The sequence below is a fragment of the Sminthopsis crassicaudata genome, chromosome 4, assembly GCF_048593235.1.
Source record: "Sminthopsis crassicaudata isolate SCR6 chromosome 4, ASM4859323v1, whole genome shotgun sequence".
NCBI lineage: Eukaryota > Metazoa > Chordata > Mammalia > Dasyuromorphia > Dasyuridae > Sminthopsis > Sminthopsis crassicaudata.
Genome location: NC_133620.1, coordinates 91299193 through 91321709, shown reverse-complemented (window position 1 = coordinate 91321709; position 22517 = coordinate 91299193). Strand labels below are relative to the sequence as shown.

General features: G+C 32.8%; 1 protein-coding gene across 2 annotated transcripts in view; it reads right to left on the bottom strand.

Annotated features, from left to right (window-relative positions):
- LOC141565525 (complement factor H-like) overlaps positions 1-22517 on the bottom strand; it is a 106537-nt gene that overhangs the window by 60790 nt on the left and 23230 nt on the right. For both annotated transcript variants that reach the window (XM_074308663.1, XM_074308662.1), the window contains exons 5-8: positions 19788-19864; positions 18535-18726; positions 15335-15505; positions 13707-13880 (exon numbers count right to left, since the gene is read on the bottom strand). In XM_074308663.1, the coding sequence (XP_074164764.1) occupies positions 13707-13880; positions 15335-15505; positions 18535-18726; positions 19788-19864 (614 nt within the window). The remainder of the gene's footprint in view (positions 1-13706; positions 13881-15334; positions 15506-18534; positions 18727-19787; positions 19865-22517) is intronic.

The window sequence follows — 22517 nt, the reverse complement described above, 5'->3', positions numbered from 1 at the left end:
TTCAGAACTATCAAACCATGGAAAAAATATTACAAGCAGCCAGAAAAAAACAAAAACAAAAACAAACAAACAAACAAAAAAAAACATTTCAAATACCAAGGAGCCAAAATAAGGATTAGTCAAAATCTGAAAGCATCCACATTAAAAGATTGAAGGGCCTGGAATCTGATATTCTGAAAGGCAAAGGGACTTGGAATGCAGCCAAGAACAAATTACCCAGCTAAACTGAGCATTTTCTCCCAGGGAAGAAGATGGCATTCAATGAAACAGATAAATTCCATTTATATCTGATGAAAAAAAAAAAAAAAAAAGAACAGAGCAAAACAAAACATTTGATCTCCAAATATAGGACTCAAGAGAAGTATAAAAGGGTAAAAAGAACTCTTGAGAACTGTATTTCTGTTATGGGTATACAGAGAGAGTACATGTATAATTTGATTTTACTGTTATAACATTAAAAAAGAACAAGAGGTGGAAAGGAGATTGTACCAGAAAAGGAGACAAGTGGAGGTAAAAAGAGGGAAACTACATTTCATGAAGAGGCAAAGGAAATCTATTACATCTGAGGGAAAGAAGGGAGGGGGATGAACATTGTGTGAATCTTACTCTCATCAGATTTGACTCAAAGAGAAAATATTGGACATATTTGGTTTACAGAGAAACTTCTCCCACTTCATTGATAAGTGGGAGGGGAAAAGTATAAAGGGAAGGGGTAGGTTAAATAGAAGGGACTACAGAAATAGTAAGGAAAAGATTCACAAAAGGTAGAAGAACTCTAAGGGGGAGGGAGGGATTCTAAAGAGGGAGGACTTCATGAGGCAAATGATGTCCATAAGTTTAATACTGGGGAGGGGGGTAAGGGGAAAAGGAAAGAGAAAAGTATAATTTGGGGATAATAAGATGGCATGAAATACAGAATTTTAACCATAAATGTGAATGGGGTGAAATCTCCTATAAAACAGAGGCAGAAAGAAGACTGGATTAAAAGCCAGAATCCCCTACAATATGTTGTTTACAGGAAAGACATTTAAAGCACAGTGATGCATATGGAATAAAGGTAAAAAGGTGGAGCAGCAGAATCTATTATGCTTCAGGTGAATTAAAACAAAACAAAACAAAAATAAACAAACAAACAGGGGTAGCCATTGTGATCTCAGATCAAGCAAAAGCAAAAATTGATCTAATTAAAAGAGATAAAGAAGGGCACTATATTTTGCTAAAGGGTAACATAGATAATGAAGCAATATCAATACTAAACATATATAGCCAATTAAGAGAGCTGTAAGAAGAAGCAGACAGCATAACTATAATAGTGGGAGATCTCAACCTTGCACTGTCAGAACCAGATAATTCAAACCACAGAATTAATAAGAAAGAAATTAAAGAGGTAAATAGAATACTGGAAAAGTTAGGTATGATAGATCTTTGGAGAAAACTGAATGGAGACAGAAAGGATTATGCTTTCTTCTTGCAGGTCATAGAACCTATACAAAAATTGGCTATATATTAGCACATAAAGATCTCAAAATCAAATACAGAAAGACAGAAATAGTAAATTCATTCTTTTCAGACGATGATGCAATAAAAACTACGTTAAAAAAAATCCAGGGGTTAATATACCAAAAAGTAATTGGAAACTAAATACTCATCCTAAAGAATGAATGGGTGAAACAGCAAATCATAGACACAATTAATAATTTCATCCAAGAGAATGGCAATAATGAAACCACATACTAAAATGTGTGGGATGCAGTCGTAGCAGTAATAAGGGGAAATTTTATATCTTTAGAGGCTTACTTGCATAAAATAAGAGAAAGAGAAGATCAATGAATTGGGCTTGCAACTAAAAAAGCTAGAAAAATAGCAAATTAAAAATCCCCAATCAGATACTACATTTGAAATTCTAAAAATAAAAGAAGAGATTACTAAAATTAAAAGTAAAAAAAAAAAAACCAAACTATTGAATTAATAAATAAAACTAAGAGTTGGTACTATGAAAAAATAAGAAAATAGATAAATCTTTGGTAAATTTGATTAGAAAACAAAAAGAGGAAAATTAAATTTTTAGTCTTAAAAATGAAGAGGGAGAACTTTCCTCTAATGAAGAGGAAATTAGAGCAATAATTAAAAGTTACTTTACCCAACTTTATGCTAATAAATTTGATAACCCAAGTAAAATAGATGAATATCTACAAAAATATAGGTTGCCCAGATTAACAGAAGAGAAAGTAAATTGCTTAAATAGTCCCATTTTAGAAAAAGAAATAGAACGAGCTATTAATCAACTCCCTAAGAACAAATACCCCAGACTAGATGGATTTACATGTGAATTCTATCAAACATTTAAAGAACAGTTAACCCCACTATTATATAAATTATTTGAAAAAATAGGGAATGAAGGAGTCCTAACAAATTCCTTTTATGACACAGACATGGTACTGATACCTAAACCAGGTAGGTTGAAAACAGAAAAAGAAAATTTTAGACCAATCTCCCTAATGAATATTGATGCAAAAATCTTAAATAAAATATTAGCAAAGAGATTATAGAAAATCATCCCCAGGATAATACACTATGACCAAGTAGCATTTATACCAGGAATGCAGGGCTGATTCAATATTAGGAAAACTATTAGCATAATTGGCTATGTCAATAACCAAATTAACAAAAACCATGTGATCATCTCAATAAATGCAGAAAAAGCATTTGACAAAATCCAACACCCATTCCTATTAAAAACACCAGACAGTATAGGAATAAATGGACTTTTCCTTAAAATAGTCAGTAGCATTTATTTAAAACCATCATTTAGCATCATATGTAATGGGGATAAATTGGAACCATTCCCAATAAGATTAAGAGTGAAACAAGATCGCTCACTATCACCATTATTATTCAATATTGTATTGGAAATGCTAGCTTTGGCAATAAGAGATGAGAAAGAGATTAAAGGAATTAGAGTAGGTAATGAAGAAACCAAATTATCATTTTTTGCAAATGATATGATGGCATATTTAGAGAACCCCAGAAAATATACTAAAAAGCTATTACAAATAATCTACAACTTTAGCAATGTTGTAGGATACAAATAAAACCACATAAGTCATCAGCATTTTTATACATCACTAACAAAATCCAACAGCAAGATGTACAAAGAGAAATTCCTTTTAAAATAACTGTCGATAGTACAAAATATTTGGGAATCTATCTGCCAAGGGAAAGTCAGGAACTATATGAGCAAAACTACAAAACACTTTCCACATACAAAGAAAGTCAGATCTAACCAATTGGAAAAATATTAAGTGCTCTTGGATAGGTCGAGAGAATATAATAAAGATGACAATATTATATAAACTAATCTATTTATATAGTGCTATACCAATCAAATTCCCAAGAAACTATCTTACTGACTTAGAAAAAAATAACAACAAAATTCATCTAGAAGAACTTTTGTTGAATTCAATTCAAGAGCAATTCAATAACAATCAAACAACAATTCAACAACTCAAATGAAGGTGGCCTAGCTGTATCAAATCTAAAACTTATAAAGTAGCAGTCTCAAAACCATTTGGTACTGGCTAAGAAATAAGCTAGTTGATCAGTGGAATAGGTTAGTTTCACAGGACAAAATAGTGAATAACATAGCAATCTAGTTTTTGATAAATCTAAAGACCTTGGCTTTTGGGATAAGAATTCACTATTTGACAAAAACTGCTGGGAAAATTGGAAACTAGTATGGCAGAAACTAGGCATGGACTCACACTTAACACTGTATACCAAGATAAGATCAAAATGGGTTCATGATTTATACATAAAGAATGAGATTATAAATAAATTAGAAGAACATAGGATAGTTTACTTCTCAGACCTGTGGAGGAGGAAGGAATTTATGATTAAAGAAGTACTAGAAATCAATAATGATCACAAAATAGAAAATTTTGATTATTTAAGTTAAAAAGTTTTTGTACAAACAAAACTAATGCAGACAAGATTAGAAGGGAAGCAATAAACTGGGAAAACATTTTTACATTCAAAGGTTCTGATAAAGGCCTCATTTCTACAATATATAAGAGAATTTACTAAATTTATAAGAATTCAAGCCATTCTCCAATTGGTAAATGACCAAGGGTTATGAACAAACAATTTTCATATGAAGAAATTGAAACTATTTCTAATCATATGAAAAGGTACTCCAAATCATTATTGATCAGAGAAATGCAAATTAAGACAACTCTGAGATACTACTACACACCTCTTAGATTGGCTAAGATAACAAGAAAATATAATGACCTGGGGGAAGGCTTGACACTGATATATTGTTGGTGGAGTTGTGAATGAATCCAACCATTCTGGAGAGCAATTTGAGACTATGCTCAAAAAGTTATCAAACTGAAGGCGGAGCCAAGATGGCGGAGAAGAAACACACGACTCTGTGAACGTCCTCACTCCCTCACAACCAATTAGATAAATTAAGCCTTAGAATAAGCCCAGTACTGATAGATACCACAAGGACTGGAAGCACGACTTACCAGCTGAAGAGAATCTGGAGTTTCAACAAAAAAGGTCAGTTCCCAGGGGAGGAAGAAGAGAGGCCAGCACAGACGGCTGGGTGCTAGCATACTCTGCTGATCGTGCTGGGAAGGGCTCTGGGATCGGAGAAGCCACTGAGATAAAGGAATCTGGCACAGGCTATTAGCTCTTCTCTGCTAATTATTTAGCAGTTCAGAAGGGAAATCTAAACACTTTAAAAATTCAGATAGATTAGATTTTCCCCGGATCCTGGGAGTGACTCAGCAGATCTCGGCACCAGGGAGTGTGGCCTCAGCTCCCACCTGAGAATAGTTAAGAGATTGACAAGTGGGTGGATACAGCCCAAGGCAACACACACTGCCTAGCTTAGCTGGAGGGAGTGGAACTCAGCTCCAGGAAGTCCCAGAGAAGCGGAAGCTTTGAACTAGGGACCGCAGTTTCTGGCAGACACTTCCAGTTTGAGCACAGGGGCTTTTCACGTCACCTGCTGCAGACATCCATGCCCCACCAGGACCCATAGGATGGGCTTTGTGCTGCCTTTACTGTTCAGCTTCCCTCGGGGCACAGCAGCGCTAATCACCTCTGAGGCACCTCCAGGGAGGGGGTGGGGAACTCTCTCCCAGAGCTCTATCTTAGCTCAGGCTGCAGGAGCCGCTGCATCCATCCTGTCTGGGAGGAAGCTGGTAAAGAAGTAAATAAATAAGGACAGACCCCAAAAGATTTTTTAAATATGAGCAAAAAAGCCAAAAAAACCATAGATTCCTTCTACACAGAGAAAGAGCGGGTATCCAACCCCGAGAAAGTTAACAGCAGAGAGACAGCAGATAACAACCTAAAGGGGAACGATTCCTGCCCCCCATCACATAACTCTCTCCTAGAAGACACTATTAAAAAATTAAGGGAGTTTGAAGAAAAATGGGGAAAGGAAAGGGAAGCTATGATAGAGAATAACAACGTCCTGAAATTGGAGTTGGAAAAAATAAAAAATTCACAGGACTTGCAGGGAAACAAAATTTATGAATTAGAAAAGGTTAAAAAACACAGGAAAGTAGGATTTCTGAATTGGAAAAGATAAAAAAGTCTCAAGAAAATAGAATTTCTGAATTGGAAAAAGAAAATAATTCTCAAAAAAAAAAATTAGGGAAATGGAAAAAAATTCAATAGAGCAAAATAATTCATTTAAAAAAGAAATTGGGCATTTACAAAAAGAACTAAAAACTGTGAAAGAAGAAAATAACTCCTTAAAAGTAAGGATGGAACAAATAGAAATGAATGATTCACAGAGAACCCAAGAATCAGTCAAACAAAACAAAAAAAAATGAGAAGCTGGAGAACAATGTCAAATACTAACTGGGAAAATCTATAGACTTGGAAAATAGATCTAGGAGAGATAATCGGCGGATCATTGGACTTCCAGAAAACTATGACCAAAAAAAGAGCCTAGATTCTATTTTACAGGAAATTATCAAAGAGAACTGTCCAGAGATAATAGAAACAGAAGGGAAAGTAGATGTGGAAAGAATTCATCGAACTCCTTCTGAAATAGACCCTAAAAAAAGAACACCACGGAATATAGTGGCTAAGCTGCAGAATTACCACACAAAGGAGAAAATCCTGCAAGCAGCTAGAAAAAAAACAATTTAAATAGCAAGGTGCCACAATAAGGGTCACCCAAGATCTGGCTGCCTCCACCTTAAAAGATAGAAGGGCCTGGAACCTGATATTCCGTAAGGCAAAAGATCAAGGACTGCAACCAAGAATGAACTACCCAGCTAAGTTTAGCATCTTTTTCCATGGAAGAAGATGGTCATTCAATGAAACAGAGGAATTCTTAAACAAAAAATTTGATCTACATCCACAAGACTGAAGAGAAACAGAAAAAGGTACACAGAACCCTTGAGAACTGTAACTCTGTTGTGGGTATATAAAAAGTACTCAAGGATAATTTGATTTTACTGATATAAAAGGAAAAAAGGGGGGTGTAGTAAAGGGAAGGAGGTCGGTTCAGAAAAAGGGGAAGGAATGATAAAAAGAGGGAAACTACATCCCAGGAAGAGGCTTAGAAAATACACCATATCTGAGGGAACTTAGTGAGGGGGAAAATCATTGTGTGAATCTTACTCTCATCAGGAGAGGCTCAAAGAGTAAATAATTAACATATTTGTTTTTCAGAGAATTTTCTCTCACCTCATTAAAAGGGGGGAGAGGAAAAGGGAAAAGGAAAAGGAGAATAAGTGAAGGGACTTGGAGTGAGGGGGGAGGGATACTAAAAAAAAAAAAAGGGCGGGTTGCACGTCACAAGGGGGGTCTGTAAATTAAATATCGGGGAGGGGGATCAGGGGGGTCAAGGGAAAAAGCATAATCTGGGGATAATATGATGGCAGGAAATACAGAATTAGTAATTTTAACTGTAAATGTAAATGGGATGAACGATCCCATCAAATGGAGACGGATAGCAGATTGGATCAAAAAGCAGAACCCTACAATATGTTGTCTACAGGAAACACACTTAAAGCAGGGAGATACATACAGAGTAAAGGTAAAAGGTTGGAACAGAGCCTATTATGCTTCAGGTAAAGCCAAAAAAGTAGGGGTAGCTATCCTTATCTCAGATCAAGCAAAAGCAGAAGTAGATCTCGTTAAAAAAGATAAGGAAGGAAACTATATCCTGCTGAAAGGTAGCATAAATAATGAAGCCATATCAATACTAAACATATATGCACCAAGTGGTATAGCATCTAACTTTCTAAAGGAAAAGTTAAGAGAACTGCAAGAAGAAATAGACAGTAAAACTATAATAGTGGGAGATCTCAACCTTGCACTCTCAGATTTAGACAAATCAAACCACAAAACAAACAAGAAAGAAATTAAAAAAGTAAATAGAACATTAGAAAAACTAGGTATGATAGACCTTTGGAGAAAACTGAATGGCAATAGAAAGGAATATACTTTCTTCTCAGCAGTTCATGGATCCTATACAAAAATAGACCATATATTTGGACATAAAGATCTCAAAATTAAATGTAGGAAGGCAGAAATAATAAATGCCTTCTTCTCAGATCACAATGCAATAAAAGCTACATTCAGTAAAAAGTTAGGGGTAAATAGAACAAAAAGTCATTGGAAACTGAATAATCTCTTCTTAAAGAATGACTGGGTGAAAGAGCAAATTATAGAAACAATTAACAATTTCACCCAAGATAATGACAATGATGAGACATCATACCAAAATCTTTGGGATGCAGCTAAAGCAGTAATAAGGGGAAATTTTATATCTTTAGAGGCTTATTTGAAGAAAATAGAGAAAGAGAAGATTAACGAATTGGGCTTACAACTTAAAAGGCTAGAAAAAGACCAAATTATAAACCCCCAACCAAAAATTATACTTGAAATACAAAAATTAAAAGGAGAAATCAATAATATTGAAAGTAAAAAAACTATTGAATTAATAAATAAAACCAAGAGTTGGTTTTATGAAAAAGCCAATAAAATAGATAAACCTTTGGTAAATTTGATCAAAAAAAAGAAAGAGGAAAATCAAATTGATAGTCTTACAAATGAAAAGGGGGATCTTTCCACCAATGAAGAGGAAATTAGAGAAATAATAAGGAGTTACTTTGCCCAACTTTATGCCAATAAATTTGATAACTTAAGTGAAATGGATGACTTCCTCCAAAAATATAGGCTCCCTAGATTAACAGAGGAGGAGATAAATTGCTTAAATAGTCCCATTTCAGAAAAAGAAATAGAACAAGCTATTAATCAACTCCCCAGGAAAAAATCCCCAGGGCCAGATGGATTCACATGTGAATTCTACCAAACATTTAAAGAACAATTAGCCCCAATGCTATATAAATTATTTGAAAAAATAGGGGATGAAGGAGTCCTACCAAACTCCTTTTATGACACAGACATGGTACTGATACCTAAACCAGGTAGATCAAAAACTGAGAAAGAAAATTATAGACCAATCTCCTTAATGAATATTGATGCTAAAATCTTAAATAAGATATTAGCAAAAAGACTTCAGAAAATCATCTCCAGGATAATACACTATGATCAAGTAGGATTTATTCCAGGAATGCAGGGCTGGTTTAATATTAGGAAAACTATTAATATAATTGACCATATTAATAATCAAATTAATAAGAACCATATGATCATCTCAATAGATGCAGAAAAAGCATTTGACATAATCCAACATCCATTCCTACTAAAAACTCTTGAGAGTATAGGAAGAAATGGACTATTCCTTAGAATAATCAGGAGCATATATTTAAGACCTTCAGTAAGGATAATATGCAATAGAAATAAACTGCAACCTTTCCCAGTAAGATCAGGAGTGAAACAAGGTTGCCCACTATCACCATTACTATTCAATATAGTACTAGAAACGCTAGCCTCAGCAATAAGAGCCGAGAAAGAGATTCAAGGAATTAGAGTAGGAAATGAGGAAATTAAACTATCACTTTTTGCAGATGACATGATGGTATACTTAGAGAACCCCAAAGACTCTGCTAAAAAGCTACTAGAAATAATTCAAAATTTCAGCAAAGTGGCAGGATACAAAATAAATCCACATAAATCCTTGGCATTTTTATATATCACTAACAAAATGCAACAGCAAGAGATACAAATAGAAATTCCATTCCAAACAAATGTTGAAAGTATAAAGTATTTGGGAATCCATCTACCAAAGAAAAGTCAGGAATTATATGAGAAAAATTACAAAACACTTGCCACAAAAATAAAATCAGATTTAAATAATTGGAAAGACATTCAGTGCTCTTGGATAGGCCGAGCGAATATAATAAAGATGACAATACTCCCCAAACTAATCTATTTATTTAGTGCTATACCAATCAGACTCCCAAGAAACTATTTCAATGACCTAGAAAAAATAACAACAAAATTCATATGGAAGAATAAAAGGTCGAGAATTGCAAGGGAACTAATGAAAAAAAAAAACTCAGAGGAAGGTGGTCTAAGTGTACCTGATCTAAAGCTATATTATATAGCAGCAGTCACCAAAACCATTTGGTATTGGCTAAGAAATAGACAGGTAGATCAGTGGAACAGATTAGATACAAAGGACAAAAAAGGGTACATATATAGCAACCTAATCTTTGACAAACCCAAAGATACCAACATTAGGGATAAAAATTCATTATTCGGAAAAAACTGTTGGGAAAACTGGAAATTAGTATGGCAGAAATTAGATATGGATCCACACTTAACACCATATACCAAGATAAGATCAAAATGGGTCCATGATTTAGGCATAAAGAGGGAGATAATAAATAGATTAGAGGAACAGAGGATAATCTACCTCTCAGACTTGTGGAGGAGGAAGGAATTTATGACCAGAGGAGAACTAGAGATCATTATTGATTACAAAATAGAAGATTTTGATTACATCAAACTAAAAAGTTTCTGTACAAATAATACTAATGCAAACAAGATTAGAAGGGAAGTAACAAATTGGGAAAATATTTTTAAAAACAAAGATTCTGACAAAGGTCTCATTTCCAAAATATATAGAGAACTGACCCTAATTTATAAGAAACCGAACCATTCTCCAATTGATAAATGGTCAAAGGATATGAACAGACAATTCTCAGAGGAAGAAATTGAAACTATATCCACTCACATGAAAGAGTGTTCCAAATCACTATTGATCAGAAAAATGCAAATTAAGACAACTCTGAGATACCACTACACACCTGTCAGATTGGCTAAGATGACAGGAACAAATAATGATGAATGTTGGAGGGGATGTGGGGAAACTGGGACACTAATACATTGCTGGTGGAGTTGCAAAAGAATCCAGCCATTCTGGAGAGCAATCTGGAATTATGCCCAAAAAGTTATCAAACTGTGCATACCCTTTGACCCAGCAGTGCTACTACTGGGCTTATATCCCAAAGAAATACTAAAGAGCGGAAAGAGACATATATGTGCCAAAATGTTTGTGGCAGCTCTTTTTGTAGTAGCTAGAAATTGGAAGATGAATGGATGTCCATCAGTTGGAGAATGGTTGGGTAAATTATGGTATATGGAGGTTATGGAATATTATTGCTCTGTAAGAAATGACCAGCAGGAGGAATACAGAGAGGCTTGGAGAGACTTGCATGAACTGATGCTGAGTGAAATGAATAGAACCAGAAGATCACTGTACACTTCAACAACAATACTGTATGAGGATGTATTCTGATGGAAGTGGAAATCTTCAACATAAAGAAAAACCAACTCACTTCCAGTTGATCAATGATGGACAGAGGTAGCTACACCCAGAGAAGAAACACTGGGAAGTGAATGTAAATTGTTAGCACTAATATCTGTCTGCCCAGGTTACATGTACCTTCGGAATCTAATGCTTATTGTGCAACAAGAAAATGATATTCACACACATGTATTGTATCTAGACTATATTGTAACACATGTAAAATGTATGGGATTGCCTGTCATCGGGGGGAGGGAATAGAGGGAGGAGGGGATAATTTGGAAAAATGAATACAAAGGATAATATTATAAAAATATATATATAATAAAAAATTATTAATTAAAAAAAAAGTTATCAAACTGTGCATACCCTTTGATCCAACAGTATTCTACTGGACTTATATCCCAAAAAGATCTTAAAGAAGGAAAAGGGACCCACATATGCAAAAATGTTTGTGGAAGCCCTTTTTGTAATGGCTAGAAACTGGAAATTGAATGGGTGCCCATCAATTGGAGAATGACTGGGTAAATTGTAGCATATGAATGATATGGAATATTATTGTTCTGTAAGAAACTACCAGCAAGATGATTTCAGAGAGGCCTGGAAAGACTTACATGAATTGATGCTAAGTGAAATAAGCAGAACCAGAAGATAATTATACATGGCAACAACAAGATTATAGGATGATTAACTCTGATGAATGTGGCTCTCTTCAACAATGAGACGATTCAAACTAGTTCCAATTGTTCAGTAAAGCAGAAAACAAGCTACACCCAGAAAGAGAACTATGGGAAATGAGTGTCAACTCTTTCTGTTATTGTTTGCTTGCATTTGTTTTTCTTCTCAGGTTTTTTTTCTTTCTTTCTAGATCCAATTTTTCTTGTGCAACAAGATAATTGTATAAACATGTATACATATATTCTATTTAACATGTACTTTAACATATTTAACATGTATTGGACTACCTGCCAATTGGACTACAGGGAAGGGGGTGAGGGAAAGGAGGGGAAAAGTTGAAACTGAAGGTTTTGCAAGGGTCAGTGTTGAAAAATTACCTATGCATATGTTTTGTAAATAAAAAGCTATAATAATAAAATGTTTTAAATTACATTTAGAGAGGCTGTTAAATGGAACAGTGGATAGAGCACTGGCTCTGAAGTCAGGAGGACCTGAGTTCAAATCTGACCTCAAGCACTTAATACTTCCAAGCTGTGTGACCCTTGGCAAGTCACTTAATCCCAATTGATTTAGCAAAAAAAAAAAAATTAGAAAGAACATAGTGATGTTTTTAAACAGGTCTCATTGTGATATTTTTAGTATTCATACTCTCATTTCTGAATAACATATGACATCTAATTATAAAGTAGCAATATTAGTTGTTTCTTAAATATATTAAACTTCAAGCATTCATCTGTAGAAATTATTAGGGCTATGATGGTATTTCCCTCACTCAGAATCTTTTTAAAAAGTTCTATATTAAAAATTCCCTCATACTCAATTTGTAATTGTTTCTTATTTTATTAAATATATAATCATGTCCTGAATTCTGAGAATTAGCACACTTTCATCAGTCACTGATCTAGTCCAGGCTCTCCACTTTGTGTCTAGACTATTATAATGGCTCCCAAATTAATCTCTCTTCCTCAAATACTTCCCTTTTCCAGTTTGTCTTCCACATGGTGGCCAAAGTAGTTTTTCTAAAGGTCAAGTTTAATCATGATCTTTTAATCAATAAACTACAATGGCTATCACTTAAAAGATCAAATATAAAGTTCTCTTTTTGGCCTTTAAAGCTCCTCACAGTAGGAACTAAGCTTACTTTTCCAACAAGACTACATATTGCTCCCTTTCATAACTTACAATCTAACCAAACTAGTCTTTTTACTGTTCTTTATATATAACAATACATTATATGTCTATATCCCTTTGTACTTGTAGTCTTTCCTTGACATTCCCTCCTGAACTTTGCCTTACAAGATTCATTTCAAGTGTCACTTTTATTAAGCTTTTCCTTACTTGTTAGCACTTTTCCTAGACAAAATTACCTTTTTTTTCCTTTTTTTTTGGGGGGAAGGATGTTGCTATTTTGTATTTCTACACATATAAGTGTGTCTCCTCTAATATGTTATAACTTCCTTAAGGGAAGATACTATTTCACTTTTGACTTTGTATCCTCAGAATTTGTTTTTGAATCAAGTAGCACAGATACAATAAATAGCAAATGCTTATAGAGAGATCAAGAAAGAGACCTTAAATCTCAAAAATTTCCATACTAAACTGCATCATGATATATGGTGACAAATCATGGAATGAGCTACCAATCTAGATCTATTAGGCATTAAAACACATAAAAAACAATGAAAAAGGAAACTAAATTGACTACATATGAATTGGGGATCAAGATATTCTTTATGATGCTACAAGAGTTCTATGGTTTGTTAGAACTCAAAAACTCATAAATGTTCTGAAAAGTGTTGTATAAAATCAGAACAAAATAACAAAAATGAAAAGTGACAAGGTAACCAGACAAAATTTTTCACTTCTGTGGATTAAGTTTTTATTTTTCCAGGAAAATATTTTGGGATTTTAGATGGAAATAATTAGAAACATATATACTTGAGAGAATTTCCCCTTTCATTCTGTTATGATAAAGGCAGCTAGATGGCATAGTGGATAGAGTACCAGACCTGAAGTTAGGAAAACCTGGGTACAAATACAGCCTTGCTATAGTGAACCTGGGCAAATCACTTAACCCCAATTGCCTTGCCAAAGAAATAATAAAGTATGTGTCATGCTGTTCTGATGGAGCTAGGTAATTCCAAATTACTGAGTGATGGCTACATATAGGATTGATATTACAAAATCAAGAAAACCAGATTGACTTAGAATGTTTTTAAATGAAATCAGCAATTTTATAGTTTTCAAAGTAGGACAAAGTATGAATGAAACTTACAATTACATCTTGGAAGAGGTAACCAGCCCTCAGGGGTACATTTTGCTTTGTTTCCAGTAAGTGGTGGGTAATAATTTTCTTTGCATGTAAATGAGATTTCTTCATCTCCTATATATTTATTTGCCTTAGGAAATACATTCCCATTAGACAGATGTGGGGGATCACATGTGACTTCTAAAAAGAAATATTCGATTAGCTCAATTAAAATACAGGATTACCAGTATTTTAAGATTATGAAATATACTCAAATAACCCAATAGATTTTAGTCTCACTTACTAGCAGAATTTAAATTCCTCTTCATTCAGAATGGTTAAATCATGCTATATTCAAATAACTCATATGGCCTTTTTGAAAATCAGTATATGCACACCACAGATGACTAATTTTCATATAATTTCAATACAGTAAACATAGTAAACTTATTTTTATAGTATTTCATAATCTTTCAGTATCTCAGAATCAACATTATAAATACAAATCATATATATGGCATATATATACATATATTATTATGTATGTATGTATACATAACAGTAGAAAATAAATGTTTTTAGCTTCCTGGTTGTAGAAAGCTTTGTTTTTAAATTCCAGATGAATGGAAATTAACCTTAATTAGGTTATATTAATAACAGGTTTTCTCTATTAACATTGTTAGTCAATTCTTCATCTCACCATGATTCTGGGCTGTGCCACTTGTTGCTTTGACATGATAGTGCTGGAAGATTAAAAGTCTTGTCACATGGTATACAATATCTATGTACCCAACTTAGTGGATCTCTTCCTTGGTTTCCTCACATTCTTACCTATGTGTGTTATGAGGACTTAGCTGTTTATCCTTTGTATCTTTTATCTACTAATCATTGTTTTTTTTCTGCTAGAATAACAGAATATTTTTTTTTCTCTATTTCACATAAGAATGTCAAATAGTAGAAGACATCTACCACATTCTTCTCTGTTTTTTTTTTCTTCTACAAACTAAAGATATTCAAATCATTCAACTGTTTTATGACATAATTTGAAAACTCTTCATCATCATACCAACCCTCTTTTGGATATACATTTATTTGTCACTAACACTTTAAAAATGCACTGATCAAAAGTAACTACAATATTGGAAATTCATTCTTTTTAGTGAAGACTCCTGTGACTGCCCTGATCTGGGTACTACTACATTTGTTTTAATAATGTGATTATTATAAACAAAATTGCAAAATTGGGTTATATTAATCTTGTGATCCATTAAAACCCCTCTCTTTCAGATAGCCTGCTGTTCCCAAAATCTTACCCATCTTATGCTTATATGATTTTCTAGGCTTGTATGTAGAAGCAAAACTGTGTAGGAAAAAAGTTTTATTTTTATCTGTCATTAACGATCTTATATGACTTTGAGAAAGTCCTTCATACTCTTTAGTTCCAAGTTCCCTTGCTTCACAATAAAGAAGTTAGATTAGATGATCTCTAAAGTCTTTTCCACTTCAGTGATTTATTACTAATAAATTTCATCTTACTAGTTTTAAGTATGCCACAAAATCATTTGATTGAGGAGGAGAATTCTTTAAAAAGCAACTAAATATGCAATTATTTGATTAAATAAATATGACTTCAGACAATAAAGATAAATAATGACCTATACATAATACAGCTGGACTCCAACCATATTTAGTGCACGTGGCATCTGCTCTTTCACTATGTGTAAAACCGGGATTGCACATATATTGTAGCCGTTCGTTCTCCTTGTAAACTGCCTTCCCACCTAAAAGTTTCCCATTCTCAATTTCTGGTACTTCACAGGAAATTCCTAATAAAATAGAGAAAATATCAAAGTATTTTTAAATGACTAGTAAAATAATATTAAAAGAAACTAATCACAGAGGTAATATTTGAAACAATAGTTATTTTAGTTGAACAGATAAGTAACATAAATCTTACTCAACTCCTTAGTATTTCATTTGTCTTTCTTTTTTATCTGTTTCCTATGACTGTTGACGGATTTAAAACATATTGACAAAATTCATTGCATTAGAAGTAGCAGGAAAATGAGAAAGGGAAGAGGAGTGAATGAACCTTACTCTAATCAAAACTGACTCAAAGAGGAATTAACATACACACCGGGGAAGGTAATACAGAAAGGAAGAATGTAATAGAAGAGAGGGCATATTAGGGGAGGAGGTAGTCAGAAATAAAACCTTTTCCAGGAGAAATTGGGTGAAAGGAGAGAGAGAAAATATAAAAAGGAGGGGGAAATACAGTTAACAATAGTAATTGCAAAAAGAATTTTGAAGCAAGTTTCTCTGATGAAAGCTTAATTTCTCAAACATTTAGGAAACTGAGTCAAATTTATTATTTTTTTTAAATAAGAGCCATGCCTCAACTGATAAATGATCAAAAGGTATGAATAGTTTTCAGAACTAATCAAGTTATTTATAGCCATATTTAAAAATACTCTAACTCACTATTGATTAGAGACATGCAAATTAAAACAATTCTGAGCTACTAAGTCATTCATACCGATTGTTGGCTAATGGGTCAGAAAAAGGAAATTATAAATATTAGAGGAAGTGTGGGGGAAATGAGGTATTAATAAATTGTTGATGGAATTGTGAATCATTCAACCATTTTGTAGAGCAATTTAGAATTATGCCCAAAGGGTGCATACTCTTTGACCTAACAATACCACTACTAAGCATGTATCCCAAAAGAGATTTTAAAAAATCTAAAAAGGACAAAGAACCTATATATATATATATATATATATATATATATATATACATATATATATATATATATATATATATATATACATATGTAAATTTTCTCAGGGCAAAGAATTGGAAATTGAGGAGATGCCCATTAATTGGGGACTGGCTAAATAAATTTTGATATATAATTATAATGGAATACTATAGTTCTATAAGGAATGATGAGCAGGATACTCTCAGACACACCCAGAAAGTCCTCTATGAGCTCATGCAAAGTGAAATGTGCTGTGTACAAATAGCAATCTTCTGGAATGATCGGCTATGAACAACTTCGTTCTTCTGAGCAATACAATGATCCAAGATTACTCTGAAGGATTTATGAAAAATGCTATCTATACCAAGAGAAAGGACTGATTGTGTCTGAATATGGATTGAAGCATTTTTTAAAAAAAACTTTATTTTTTTGAGGATTTTTTTTTTGGAGGGGGTAGATCCATGTTTTCATTCATAACATGATTTGTTTTACAATTTTCTCGTCAGATTATAATGAAGAAAGAAGACTGATAATACACTTAACCTTATTTTAATGTTTATTGCTTTATACATTAATATTATATTTCTGTAATGGAGAAAAATATGAAAGAGATATGGAGTAAAGGTAAGCAGATTTGTTTTTACCTTGTTTGCTTTGAGATTGAGATGTCTTTCAGATAGCTTGTCACAAAGGAGTAGAATTGAAATGAAAAGTTCAATATCAGACTGGTAACTTAGAAAGGGAAAGATCCTCTAAGTGACCACTAACACATTTTGATGAGAGTTGACAATAATTTTAATTATACTGATGATAATAGAAATTTAAGGAGGGCAGTTATGCAACAGATATTTTGGAAGTATAATTAACTAGACTTTATAACATTTTAGATGTTTTTGGTTTTGCAGTAGGAGGAAAAATAAAATATGTTGAGTTGACATGCACGGATTAGGAGAATGTTAATGGTATGAAGGGTAAGGAAAGTTGCAGAATTTAGAGTGAGGAGGAATGAAGATTTTAATTTTTAAGTTAATATTAAAATGCCACTGAACTCTCTAACAGGAAGAGTCCAACAAGCAGCATGCTAGTACAAACTGAAACAGAGATCAGATAGCATGATTGCTTATTGGTCATAGATAATCATCTGCATAATTAAAGATATAGAAGTAGGTAAAAATGTAGAGTGAGAAAACAAGCAAAATGAGAATAGAACCTTTATTAAAAGGAGATGGTAGAGAAAAATGAAAATGAACCAAACAAAAAGACAGAGAAGGACTAAAAATGTGAATGAACCAGGAGAATCTCTGGGGAAGGAAACAGAAAATATCAAGGAAGGAAGAGTTCATCCACATAGTTAAATATTATAGAGAAGATCAAAGAAATGAAGAATGAGAATAAGCAACTGAATATAAGATTAAGAGCTAGTTGATAATCTTTGGAGAAGCAACTTTAGTAGAATAATGGAGGTGAAAGAAATATTTTGAAAAGATATGGGGATAACACATGAAGAGGGAAGTGAAAGAGAAATATAGATTATTTCATAAAGAAATTTATCATCACTTAACCTCAATTGCCTCAGCAAAAAAAAAAAATATCAAGGAAAGGGAATAGTAAATTGGGGATTGGGGAATAGGATTGAGGGAAGGAGAGAAAGAAGAGAGTAAAGAGAGAAAGCCAGAGAAGTTAAAGAGAGAGAGATGGAAACAGGGTGACAGAGAAACAGAGATAGAGAAACAGAGACAGAGAGAGGAAAAGACAAAGAAAAGTAGAGACAGAAAGACAGAGATATTCACGTGAAGATAAAAAATGAAATGCAAAAAAAAATATTAAGAGATAAATTGCTTACTCTTGATTATCATTTAAAAGCAAGAGTGATCTTCCAGTCAATTATTTATTGTTGTAATTGTTAACGAATGATAGCAAAATCATAAATGTCTAAGACAAATGTCTTACTGTCTTTACACACGCACACACACACACCCACCCACACACACACCCTTTATCATTCTCTTTATATAATATATATAATCCAAAAAAATTCTAAATTATATAAGAACAAGATGTAAAAGAAGCCAAATAAAAGTGAACTTTTCTTACCCACACATTGAGGTTCTTGTTCATTCCAATCACCATTTACTGAGCAGTGTATTTCTCTAGGTCCCTTCAGCTTAAAGCCTGGGTTACATTCAAACTGTACTACCTGGCCAAAAGTAAATTCCTCTTCTGGGTCAAATGAACTTGTGACAATTCTTCCATTCTCTGGTGCTGTCACTGGTGAGCACTTAACCACTAAAAATATAAATATATACTTACAGAAGTAGTTAAATAATTTGTAATATCAATTGTAAAGGAAAACAATTCTAAAATAAAAATGGATTTATAAAATATCAAACTTACTTGAATATTTCAACCATAAAGATTTTAAGAATGATACAAAAGTGATCAACAATGCCTAGTAAAATATTGAAATATGCATTTTTCTTGGAGGAATGGCAGTGAGCTTTGATATTTTTGCAGTTTTTGTAGTAATAAATAAATATTATCTTGAAGAATTGAAGAAAAAATTGAAGAATTTAAAACAAAAATTTAAAAATTATTTTAATGTTACTAGCAGTCTCTTAATAAGTGCTTACTGATCATTTATTCTTTGTAATATAATTACAATCTAAAGAAAGTATCATATATATTTGTAATGGTATAGTCTATATTATTCAACCAATATTTATAATATTCATCTTTACTTCATTTTTCTTTTTTTTTTTCTTTTTTTTTTTTTCCTGAGGCTGGGGTTAAGTGACTTGCCCAGGGTCACACAGCTAGGAAGTGTTAAGTGTCAGACCACATTTGAACTCGGGTCCTAAAATTGTTTGCTGTTTTTTTTTTGTTTTTTTTTAACTTGGATAATAATAAAAAGAGCATTGAATTTTACGTCAAAAAACATGGATTTAAATGTTGCCTTACTTTCTATCTATGTGATAGCTAACATGGACTTCTATGGATCAATGATGAAGAGGTTGGAATAGGTTGTCTCTAATGTCTCTTTCAAGTCTAAAATTATGATTTATGGTCTATGATAATCTTCAGTGTTCTGAAAAGTCTAAAAATAATGATATTATTCTGACCACAAGTCTGTATGATGGCTATGATGAATTTAAATACCAAAAAATACTAAAAATACTAGTTATTTATTTATTATTGGCTATAAATATAAGCAATAGTAAATTTTATTTTTAAAAATATGTAGCAAAGAAGTTTAATTAACGATTTATAGGACTATTAAGCATTAAGGAAATGTTTATTAAAAATCCTCATTAAAATCATTATAAAATATATTTGTCACACAAATGTACCTTCACAGAAAGGGACATCATTGCTCCATCCATCTGCTTCACATACACGAAAATTGATTGGACTTACTAATTGATATCTGTAAATATAAAGCAGTTGAAAACACTTTTTAAGAAAAATAACAATAGAATATTAATTAGCTTATGGTCAAAATTCCTTTTAATGAAAATAAAATTTCATAGTTCAATGATATAATAATAATAATGATAACTTGCATTCATATAGAAGTTTAGCTCTATCTCACAACACGTTTTAAAGTTATTGTTATTATCAACTCTATTTTGCAGATAAAGAAAATGAGGAAGACAGAGAATGATTTGCATGGGTAACCCAGCTTGTAAATATTTTAGGTCAAATTTGAACTCAGGTCTTTCTTCCTGATTTCACATATAACAAGTTGTGCACGGTGCCATGTAACTTTGAGTACTCCTTCAACAAAGCATTTTGCAATCAATTCAAGCCATCCTTTATAAAAAAAGTCTCTGTCCTTGATAAATCCTCCATGTGTTGCCCAAAAGAAATGGGTGGACTAGATGAAGAAGTATAGAATCAGTGTTTCTTGAGGCCTTCAAGATAGATTTCTTGACATAGTGTGGATATCTGTAAATAATGTAGGCTGCCAATCAGGTATTAGTTCACTTTTGTTGAATAATTGGACTTGCTCCTTTTCTATTAATACATCTCCCTGATGACATTATTTGTCATTAGACTTGTTCAGTTTTTATTGATATTAATCATCCCAGGGGATGGAGCCAAGATGACAGAGAATAAACAGGACCTTGCCTGAGCTCTTTCTGGTTTCCCTCAGAATCAACACTAGATCAAGTCTCTGAATGGATTTTGGAGTGAGAGAATCTATAAATATTTAAGTGCAACAACTTTCCAGCAGAAGATATCTTGGAAGGACTTCAGGAAAGATCTGTCATAATTGGGCAGGGGGAATGTGTTCCAGTGCAGGCAATTCAGGGAGGTCCTAGGTGGAGCAGCCCCATGTGAGGAATCTAATAGTAGGCTCATAGCCAAAATGCAGCAGTATTAACTACTTTGTCCTTGTTCAGAAGGCTGGTGGATCAGGCCATTGGATTAGCAGATTAGCTATGAAACCAAATAGTGTAGCAAATAGTGATCCCCTAATCCCAGTATAACAGGTAGGACTTGGTCAGGCCTATCCAGCACAGGAGAGAAACATGCAGCAGCCCCTGCCCCAGTGCAGTGTGAAGCCCCTGTTGCCCTGTAAAGGAAGCTTGGGACAATCTCCCCTGTATCCTAGGAACAGACCTCAATCTTTAAAAATGAACAAAAAAGTAAAAAGAGCTCTGATTATAGATAGCAATTTTGGAAACAGGAAAGAACAGAACTCAAATTCTAAGGACACTAAAGGCAAACTGCCTCTAGATGAAGTTTGAAAGAGGGATATAACAGGGTCTCCAACTTAAAAGACTCTTGGAAGAATTCAAAAAGGATATTTAAAAGAATTAGAAGAAAAATGGGGAAAGAAAATGAAAACTTTGCAAGAGAGTTTGGAAAATGAAACACAGAAATTAACTAAAGAAAACAACTCCTTAAAAATATTAAATCCTAAAACAATAAAAATAAACTACTGAGACAACTACTTCTTTAAAAAGAGATTTGGTGAAATAGAAAAAGAAAATAACTCCTTAAAAAATAAAATTGGTGAAATGGAAAAAAAGAAAATCCAATAAAATGATTCAAATCTAAAACAAAATCCCCACTGGGGAATTTTTTTAAAAGTATAAGTGAAGGAAAAATAATATTTCTAGAAAAGTACTTCTAGGTATCAAACTCTATTATAAAGCATTGGTTAATAAATTCATATTATATTAGTTTAAAAATTAGAGAGGAAAATGAATGAAATATTTTAGATAAAGGAGAATTTTAAACATGGAAATCAGTGACCCAATTTTTGATAAACTGGAAAACAAATTTTTGTGGAAAGAACTATTTATTTCATAAAAATTGCTAAGAAAACTGGAAAGCTAACTTTAAAAAGTATAGCAATATATTTTATATCACACAAATAATACATAAAAAATTATGGATGCATATTAATATTACAAATCATAAAACAAAATTAGAAAAAATTGAATTTGGCAGGTCCTCATAAAAAGATATTTAGTACCAAAAATTGCCATTAAAGTCAATCTGCTAAAAAAAAAAATGGGCATCATCATTTTAACCAAATAATATAAATGTTTCTTTGGAACTTAATCTTAAAAATTAAATTAACAATAATAAAAATAATTAATTTCATATTTTAAAGCAGGCTATGCTACAATTTTTTCTATTAAGTCAAAGATGACAAATAGTGATTTGGGGGTTGTCATTTCTTGACAAATTTAAGTGATTAAATGCCTGACTTTCTCAAAGAAGGATGGAAAGTAGGTAAACATTATTTTAAAGCAAGAATATTTGAAAACTAATTCCATTATTTTCTTTTTGGCAAGGAAATTGGGATCAAGTGACTTGCCTAGAGTCACACTGCTAATAAATGTTAAATGTCTGAGATCACATTTGAATTCAGGTGCTCTTAACTCCAGAGCCATTGCACCATCTACCTTTTCCAAGAATAAATTTTATAAGTGTTCTATTAATTATTGAATATTTTCAAGTGAAAAATATTTTTGCTGCCCCACTCCATTCTGTAGAATAGCCCTATGGTACAGTAGAGAGCCCTCTTAAGAGGAAGAAGATTTAAGTGCAATATATATTTC